Source organism: Pezoporus wallicus, unplaced genomic scaffold (genome assembly GCF_028554395.1).
Source record: "Pezoporus wallicus isolate ANWC-B61680 ecotype Strahan unplaced genomic scaffold, APGP_CSIRO_Pwel_v1 contig_7237, whole genome shotgun sequence".
Lineage (NCBI taxonomy): Eukaryota > Metazoa > Chordata > Aves > Psittaciformes > Psittacidae > Pezoporus > Pezoporus wallicus.
The window spans coordinates 531,322-541,048 of NW_026635802.1; the positions used below are offsets into that span (position 1 = coordinate 531,322).

The 9,727-nt window shown below is 46.8% G+C and overlaps 1 protein-coding gene across 1 annotated transcript; it reads right to left on the reverse strand.

Annotated features, from left to right (window-relative positions):
• Positions 1-317: 317 nt before the first annotated feature.
• On the reverse strand, positions 318-9,445 carry XIRP1 (xin actin binding repeat containing 1). The gene is made up of 2 exons (XM_057398292.1): positions 8,850-9,445; positions 318-8,710 (listed from the first exon to the last, which is right to left on the reverse strand). Exon 2 carries the CDS (start codon positions 8,708-8,710, stop codon positions 1,085-1,087), a length of 7,626 nt encoding a protein of 2,541 aa, XP_057254275.1. The 5' UTR covers positions 8,850-9,445; the 3' UTR covers positions 318-1,084.
• Between the last annotated feature and the right edge of the window lie 282 nt (positions 9,446-9,727).

A 9,727-nucleotide genomic window follows, 5' to 3' on the forward strand; every position in this document is an offset into this window, starting at 1 on the left:
AAAATGTAGACTAAATCCCTCCAGTGATTTAGAGTGCTCTCAATATGTGATTCAACTGCTTCACTGAGGGATGATTTCTAGGTACTGTGAAAGGAAACAAGCATTCAACAAAAGAAACTCAACTAGACCAAGGTATTTTTAGAGGTAATGTTTACCTTCAGAATGCAGCAATAGAAGTTAAAAAAACCCAACAACCAAACCACAAATTATCTAAATTCTTCAGTTTAAAATGTACAAAACAAAGTCATAATAAGAAGAAAATTGCTTTACAAAGTTTCAAAAGGAATTTAAACAGTAAACATGTAGGAAAGCATGGAAAATCTAAAATAAGAGATTTGTATATTTTGAATAATAAATTACAATTCTAAAAACAGAGGAAAGCAGTAACCATTCTGACTCAAATAAGTAACCTTTCATAGCATCTTTCTTTGGGGGAACAGTACTGATAACAGCTGTAGGTGTTGGCTTTTTCAGTAGCATCTGGTACTTTCCAGGAACTGAAAAAGCCCCTAATAAATACCTTCCCCAACCCCAATAAATTACGGCTATTTGAGATTATTTTTTTTCCTTTTAACTAAGATAAAACCAATCCAACCCACCCATCAATATGAGCATGTGTATATATGTGTGTTTAGGATGCCCTTCTTAGGAAGATAATATAAAGGTGTCCGTTTGCTAATGACCAGATTGGTTCTTTGATTGATCCTACCTATCCTTTCTTCTTCATTAGTTCAGAGAAGCCTGATACAACACTGCTCCCACCCCACCCCCTGGCCCCAACACTCTAGGGGAAAGAAGCTACCCGAAGGTGCTAATGGATGGATTTTTCCCTTGTGCTTCTAACAGTGTCAGGGCTCTGGGTTATGGTGCAGCACCAAGTCTGTTGGTTTGGCCAGGTGAAGGCTGTTTTCCTTCAGTGTCAAGGCAGACTGCATTTGTCCTGTCTGTATGCGAATGCCAAGACGATGATCCTGAGAAGTCCTTAGATTAATCCCTGTGTGCAATGTGGATAAACCAGGAGATGTTTTTTATAGTGGACTTTCTTTCTTGTCTTAAACAGTTCTCTTCTGCTCTCCAGAATCTCTTATTTCTTCGGTTTGGAGTTGCCAAAGGTGACAAAGACCACTCCTGGCTCCTGAAAACTGCCATTGGTGTGGAAGTCTTCGCCTGGGCTCTTCAAGTACCTCCGAAACATGGGTGAGGCAGATACCTCATACTGGGGATGAGAGACTACATCACACGTGGAAGATGTTTGTGTCTCAGATTGCTTGGTGACTGTGGTGGATGAAGTGATGATTTTGTTTCCAAACTGGTCCATTTCCTCATACTGCTCCATGACAGTCCGAGTGGCTCCATAGAGCTTGGACCCATCAGGCCCTGTCTGCAGCTCCAGGATGCTTTTCTGCCTCCGTGGATTTTGTGGGCTTGGGACATTCAGGGAGGAGTAGTCTGAAAAGCCTCCTTTCATCCCACAGTGGCAGCTGCCTTTGGAGGTATCCAGAGGGGACCTCTCTTTGTCACTCATTGCGTGGTTAGCATTGCCAAGGGTGTGCTCTTTCACTGAGGTCAACCCAGCACTTTTTTGGACAGGCTCTGGACTCTTTTCTTCTGCTGATGGTTGGCTGAAGGAGTTAAAGCTGTCCTGAGAAAAAGCTTCCCTTTTTCTTGGAGTGTCAGGACAGTCTGGTGAAGGGACATCCCGGGGGGAACATGCTGTCTTGGGTGATTCTGCTGGTTTCCTGGCAGCAGACTCGATGGTGATGTAGGAAGGTGAGGATGGAGAGCTGACACGAGACTGAACTAGCCGAGGGACCTCTAGCTCTGTCTTGGTTACCTCAGTCTTTTCTGCCACCTTTGCATCTTCCATAGATGCTGCTTCCCCTGTCCCCAGTGTGACTCCCTCCTGCTTGGCTTTGCTTGAGACAATACTGATTTTACGGATATTGCTGCTGCTCATAGAGTTTTGGGTGTTCCCCAGAGACTCCTTGAACAGCCCTGAGAGCCCAGCAATGTCTGACTCAGACTTGAGACTAGAGACAGAATAAAGAACTTTTCTGATGGCCTCCTCAATGTCCTGCAGCCGGGCAAGTGTCAGCTCCTTCAGGTGGATAATCTCAGCACTTGCTCGTTCCAGGTCCCCGAAAACCAGATCCACTGAGGACACACCATCAGTGTCCTCCTTTGCCAGTGTATCAACCCTGTCCTGTTGCTTGGCCTGATGGGCCTTCTGACGAACAACCCAGTCAGGGACCTTCTCAAAGAAGCTCTTCAGAGCTTTCACGTCCACTTTGCTTGTCTCCTCCTCAAACTCCTTCACCCGAGTCAAGATCTCTTGCAGCTGCTCCTGTCTCCTGAGGTTCTCAAAGATCTCCATAGCCTCCTTGACATTGCCTTTCATGATCTCCTCTTTGTGTACTGACAGTCTCTTCCGACGTTCATCTTCTGTTTCTCTCTTGTTTTTCTCTCTCATAACAACCACTGGCTTCTCCTGGGCAGATGCCTCTGCCTCTCCAGCAGGACATTTAAATTGCTCATTATTCCCCTGATGTTGTTTCTCAAAGGAGTTCATTGTCTGCTGATGGAAGGACATTGAATGACACGTTTGCCTCTTCTCACTCACCTGCTGCACAACTCTCTGACTATCCCATGATCCATAAGAATTAGACACACTTTCTCTTTCCACCTTGGACGAGGAATTTTGTGCAATGTCAACCCCTCTCTCTGGAAAAGTGGTGTGACCCACAGGGGAGGTGCTTGGCTCAGTCTGTCCTGACACATTAGGTGACTGTGCTCTACCAGGACAGCTTGGATGTGATCCTGAAAAGCACCCGTTCTTGTCTTGGCACAGCTCTGTATGCCTCTGAACCACCTCACCTGGACATCTTGGAGCCGCTGCTTTCCCACTCATCAAGCCCTGCTCGACTTCAGAACTAAGTACTCCATTTTTTACTGGCTTTAAAGTCTTAACACTGACTGATTCCACCTTTCCTTGTTTTGCTTTGCTGGCCTTGTACCTTTCCTCTGCAATTTGAAGAGGGGTTTTTGGCAGCTTTCTTTCAGGGCTCATACCCTGATCTGTGACAGACTTGTTCACAGATGTCTCCAAAGCGTGAATCTCTGCATGGTTTGATTGTTCATGTACTTCCATGCAGCTTAATCCCAGTTCCATGAGGGGAGGCTTTGGCTTGATGATCTCCCTCAGGCCTGCAGGCTTTGGAGGCAAGGGTGGAGGGCTCAGTTTGGTTGATCTGCTTGTGCAGTTACTTGCAGAGGCAGAATGTGCCTCTTGTAAGAGGTGCTCAGGTTTTGGAGGGGGGACAGGTTTTTTCCCGGGTAGGGCAGTAATTTCTGGTTTTGGAGGAGTCCTGGGCTTCTCTATAGGACTCTGATCAGTGGGTTTGCAGGACAGAGAAGGGAGAGCATGAGAAGGGGTCTGAAGTGGTGCAGAACATCCTGGGGCTTCATCTTTGCTGATTGGTAGTGGAAGGGCACCTTCTCTTGTTGCTTTGATTGAGGGTGGGCAATGCTCTGCTTTCATCACAGCAACTGAGGGAGGAGGAGGAGGAAAGTCATTATCAGTCTGTGACCCTGAAGCCACTACAGCAGTCTGGTTACTAATGACTTGAGTCTCATTTTTCTTTTTACACACAGAATAGGACTGCCCTGCATTTCTGTATATCATAGCGGCTTTAAAATCCCCTTTGGAGACATTAACGTTAGACTTTTCCAGCGACTGAAGTGTGGCTTTTAAATTACCTCGGACAACATCCTCTTTTTCTACCAGGCGCTGTTCAGTGGCGGCACTTTGCAGTGCTCTGATAGCTGTCTGTACATCCCCTCTGATAATAACATCTCTTTCTTCTTGCACTGATTGCTCTTTGTAATCAGACTCAACAAAAGGGTTTATATAGGTTTTCATGGGTGTGGCAGTATAAAGGCCATCCTTAATGCTAAAATCTCTGCTAGGCACAACTTGGATTTCCTGGCTCAATAGTTGTCCTCCCTTTACTTCCTTTGAAGCACTGACCTTTTTGTGTGATGCTATGCTCTTCTGAGACACACTTGTGTCAGTCTTGGATGACTCCTGGACTCTAGTGGTGGTGGTCCTGGTGGCAGTGCTGGTGCTCTCCTGTGTGGTGGATGCAGAATCTTGTTGATGTACGGCTGATTGAAGGGTCACTGTACCCTGTGTGCTGGTTGCCTGCTGCCTGCAGGCCATGTAGACCTCCTCCTTGTTCCTCTGTAGCTTGCTCTGGACATGGTGTTGAATGTTTTTTGCTTCTGCTGTTGCTATCCTCAGGCTCTGCATTGCAGTCTGAAGATCACACCCAAGGGCCTTTTCTTCTGGCTGCATCTGGCTGGCTCCCCCAGTCACCAAACTCTGCTGTTTCCCGGGCACTTCTCCTTCTTGAGCTGTGACTTGGGTTGGAAATTTGCCTTGCGTCGTAGCTTTGGTTTCCTTCAAATTGGCAGTGGTGGCTTCTTCTTTCTCTGCCTTCTTGCTGACATCTGCAAGCCTTTGGATTGACTTTGTAGTCACTTTAAGCCCTCCCGACAGAATTTCTTCTTTTCCCATCACTGTGGGCAGGGGCTTCCCAAGGCATTGCACAGTGGTGCCTGTCACACCTGCCGCATCCACAACATCTCTCTCTAATGCACCCTCTTTACCCATGCTTTCACATGTGAATACCTTTTTTGCTCCCTCCATAGCCCCTGCCTCACCTTTTGCAATTACTTTCTCTATTTGTTCTTTATTTGGTAAGATATGTATATTAGCCCCCTGCACAACCCATGGGACACTCTCATCTGCCCCCTCCTCTGCTTGGGAAGAGATGAGAGATTGTATCTCTGACTGCTGCTGGAGATTCCTCAGGTAGTCTAGATCTCCCTTCTCAATGCAGCTTGCAAAAAGCTGGACATTTCCTTTCTCATTGTCCTCCCGCTTAATGGTTGCTGTTGCTTTCTGCTCTTGAGAAGAAGCAAGCAGGTTCCCTATTGTTGACTTCACATCCCCCTTGACAACTTTCTGATGGATAAAATGGAACTGGAGGGAGTAGAGAGTCATCTTCACTGATCCTGATTTTGTCTCTTGTAACACCATCCCCTTTTTGATGGAAGCATCTTGACTGAGGAGACCCTGTAAAGCCTTAGCTACATTTCCACTCAAGTCCTCTTCACCTTCACTCTGGTCCAGTAGCTGCAACGGGCTAACTTTGATCTTGCCTCCTCTGTCCTCCTCCACCAGTACACTCTGTGCTTCCACATTGGTTCTGTGCAGGAGCTGCAGCATGATCCTTTGCAAATGGCCTCCCACAATCTCCTCTTTCAGGATCTCTGGAGCACCTGGGCTGCTGAGCTGGTACTTCACCATCTTCACACTCTGCATATCATTGGCTTCAATGAGGATCCCATTATGCTGAATAGCCTGGCAAGTGCAGAGCATTTCTAAAGTCTCCTTCATGGTCTTTTCTTTCAGTTCTGTTTCTATGCTACCTCCAGAAGCACTAAATTGATCCAAAGGTGTGCTCTCGAAAAGCCACGTTGTACTTTTCACATCTGCGTGAGGGATAGCTTCTTGGGCCCCGGCACTGACCATCAACTCTGAATCTTTAAGGGTGTCCATTGGTTGGGTTTCAAACAACCAGGTGCAGCGTTTTACGTCCCCTTTCTGGTTGTCTTCCCTCTGCACTGTGCTGACAGATGAGTTTCTCTCCGCGTCCCCATATAGAGAGTCCACAGGCTGGTTTTCAAAAAGCCAAGTGGATGTCCTCACATCACCCCGCTGAACGTCACTGACACTAACCATCCTCACATACTTCTTCTGGCCCACTTGCTGGGACTCAAAGAGCTGTTTGTTGGACTGAACATCTCCCTTCTGCACATCATCTACTGTTCTGGGCACAGACTTCTTTCCCCCTGAGAAGGAGTCAAGGGGCTCTGTCTCAAACCTCCACCGGGCAGCCTGGACATCTCCTTTCTTGATGTCCTCTTGGGTGACAGCCCTAATCACAAACACCTCTTCTCCCTTCTTGATCTGATCCAAGGGCTTAGTTTCAAACAACCATCGGGCACCTTTCACATCACCTTTCATGATTTCTTCTTTCTGCACTGAGGTGACCTCATGGTATCCTCCCTCTTTGTCCTGGATAGCATATAAGGGTTGGCTTTCAAAGAGCATCGTACAGGACTTGACATTAGCTTTGCTCATAGTGTCTTTCTGGATCTTCTGGAGCTCTGTCTCATCCACTTTATCATGGATTTGGTCAAGGGAATAGGTCTCAAATACGAACCTTTTACCTCCAGCCTTGATATCCTTCTCTGGAGGGATTTCCTGGATACCCTCAGTGCTGTCCTTCAGGGAGTCCATGGGGTAGTTCTCAAAGAGCCAAGTGAACTTATGCACAGATCCAGCTTCAATTGTCCCATCATTCTTTGGGGATGTTGGTTTCTTGGCTGCATCCAAGGGCTTAGCTTCAAAGAACTCCTTCACTCTGGACACTTCTCCAGACTGTATCTCCACACGACTGGAGTACCGCATGTTTTTTTTCTGATCAGCTTCACCAGCAACAATGCTGCCCAAGGGTTCAGTCTCAAATAGGTGCCGGACAGTTTTGACATCAACTCCTTGTAATTCCTCCTGACTGTATGCCTTACTGACTTGTAAATACTGCTCCTCTTGGCCTTTCAGGGAGTCCAGGGGCTGAGTCTCAAACATCCATGTGTATGACTTCACATCAGCTTGGGGCACACTGCCATCCTCCTCCTTTTTCTTTTCATCCTTCTCATACAGAGTGTGGATGGGCTGGGTCTCAAAAAGCCACCTGCAGGTCTTCACATCCCCCCTCTGGGAGATCTCCCGCTTCACCGGGGGATGCCCCTCACCTTTCGTGGCTTGGTCATGAATGACATCCATAGGCTGAGTTTCAAAGAGCCACTTGGCTGTCCTGACGTCACCAGACATCACCTCCTGTTTTGTGATCCCCCTTATTATATCCACTTTCTTGATGCTTTCATCAAATTGGTCCAGGGGCTTGGTTTCAAACATCCATTTGTAGTTCTTGACATCACCACTGATAATTTGCTCTCTGCTTACAGAGGTGACTTCATGGAAATTGCCAAAGCTATCCTTGATGGCATACAGAGGTGTTGTCTCAAATAGAATTTGGTTGGCTTTGACGTTGCCAGCTGGAATCTTCTCCTCTTCTTTTGTGACAGGTTCAGCATCGGCCTGTTTAATGCTGTCTAAGGGAAAAGTCTCAAATAGAGTCTTGAAAGACTTCACATCCCCTTTCACTACCTCTTCCATGCTGGTGGCTGGAATTTCTTCTTCAAATGACTTGGAGATGCTGCCAAGGGGACAGGTCTCAAAGACATGTTTTCTTTGCTTCACATCTCCCTTCTCCTCTGCTGAAAGCTCTACTTTCTTTAAACGTCCCACTTCAAAATTGTCTTTCAGGGTTTCCATTGGCTGGGTTTCAAATAGCCAGAGTGTAGATTTTACATCACCTCCAATGACTTGTTCTTTGGCTACAATGCTTTCAGACGCTTCTCCTTTCAGAGAATCAAGAGTCTGGGTCTCAAAGAGCAGTCGCTGCTTGCTGACATCTGCCCCTGTGACAAAATCTGTTGAAGCCTTGAAATCCTGTTCTTCAACAGTGATTTCTCTGATGGCATCCAGAGGCTGAGTTTCAAATATCCACCTTGCTCCACTGACATCTGGCCTTCCAATTTCTTCCAACGAAATCCCACGGATTATTTGCACTTTGGAAGTGTCCTTGTTGATGGTATCCAAAGGCTGAGTCTCAAACAGCCAGCGAGCAGTTCTGACTGCATTGCTTTGAATTTCCTCTCGGCAGACAGACTTGATTTCATGGATGTTTCCAGTTTGGTCTCTGATGGCACAGAGAGGTTCTGTTTGGAAGAGCCTGACAGTCTTCTTAACATCACCTTTTAGCTCCTGGATTTCTGACTTCAGTTGTAGGATGCTCTTCTCCTCCACTGAGCAGCAGCGTCCTATAGCATCTAAGGACTGTGCTTCAAAGAGCTGTCTGGCACCTTTCACATCACCTCCCTGGACAGGCTCCTTGAGAACTGCCTCCTGCACTTCGGTTTCATCTGAATACAGTTTGTTTAATGAATCTAGTGGCTGGGTTTCAAACAGCCACCGGGCAGTGTGCACATCCCCTCTGGCAAGGTCTGTTTCTGATTCCTTGGCTGATGTTGACAGGCTGTCTCCATTGATTGCCTGGCTTTCAAACTTCAGGGAAGTATTTTTCACATCCCCACTGAGAATGACCTCTTCTTCTGTCAGCTTCTTTGTGGCTTGATGGTCCCCAATGGAATCAAGTGCCCAGTTCTCAAAAATCCAGCGCATGGACTGAACCTCTCCTGGAAGGACTTTGTCTAGGTTCACAGATGCCTGGGTGTTAGGATCTTCAGTATTAAGCATTTCTGCCAGGTCCTCAGTCACAGCTTCTTCCAAATTCTTCCTGAGCTCAGGATGCATGTGTCTGTAAAGCCTCTTTAGCTCATTGACTTGACGCTGCTGGTAGAACTTGGAGAAAGCTTGCTTTGGAGGAGGCACGGGGAGTGAGTTGAGATCCTGACTCCCTGGAGCGATGACCTGGACTGAGCCAAGGGTGGGAGGGGGAGGTAAATCATCTTCCATTTTCTTGATGGCTACTTTAGACGATTTCTGAGCTTCTGACATCTTTAGGGAAACAGTTTTAAACGTCAGCATCATCTCTTACCCTCCTTCTCCCCCCCAACTCCAAGGTTGTTAATAGTGAGAACAACAAAGGAAAAAGCCAGCCAACATGGGAAATCCATGCACCTACTAAGCTCCATACCTTTGGTTCAGTAGCACATAGCACTCCAAATCATCACACCACAGCACAAGCTCCAGGCACGGTGTTAGCTCCGGTTCCACAGCAACACTCTCTAAAGCAAGGTCTCTAATCCAGGCATGTGCAGTGGTTAGTCTACAGTCCCCAGGATTCTGTCCAGCTACAGGATAACAGAGGTGCCTAGTTTGGACTGCATCAACAACAGAGAGTGACCACAAGAGTTACATGAAGAAGGCTGTCTTAGAGTAGCTAGCTAAAAGTTAACTTCTCCCTCCTGCTCCATAATATCCAGGGCAATGTGAGGACCTGTAGAGAGTCTGGGAACATAGGACATTTGTGCGCGAGAAAGCCAAGGAGCTATTTGTGAAGAGGTCTTAAGAAGGAAATGAGGAGGGAACCAAGAAAAAAAATGTTGAGCTGAGCTGCTGAGGACAACCTATTTTTGGGTAGTGAGCTAGCATGATGCACTTTTGGTAGCACCATGGCCTGCCCACTGCACAGAAGTGAGGTCTTGGGGAAGGATGTTTGTCTGATTAATGATTTCTTCTGTTGGACTACTCCACGTCATCATTTGCAGAAGAATAGATGCACAGTTACACAATCAGAGACTTAAATAAAGCTCTTTAGACCTTCAGATTTGTACAGGCATGGAGCTAACTAAGGTTTACATCTGTTGGAATTAGGAGGCCAAATTCTGTGCTGATAGGAGGAAAAAGCAAGGCTGAGGAACCAGAAGTTAGAGTAACACCTGTAGCTGGGGGCCAGCAAAAGTTACACCTGTTTAGACTTAGTCCTCCTGAGCTCAGCTGAAATCCATAGCAGTGCTGGTGCAGAAGTGAACAGAGCGTGCAGTCACGATGGGGTGAATTGTGGTTGTTCAG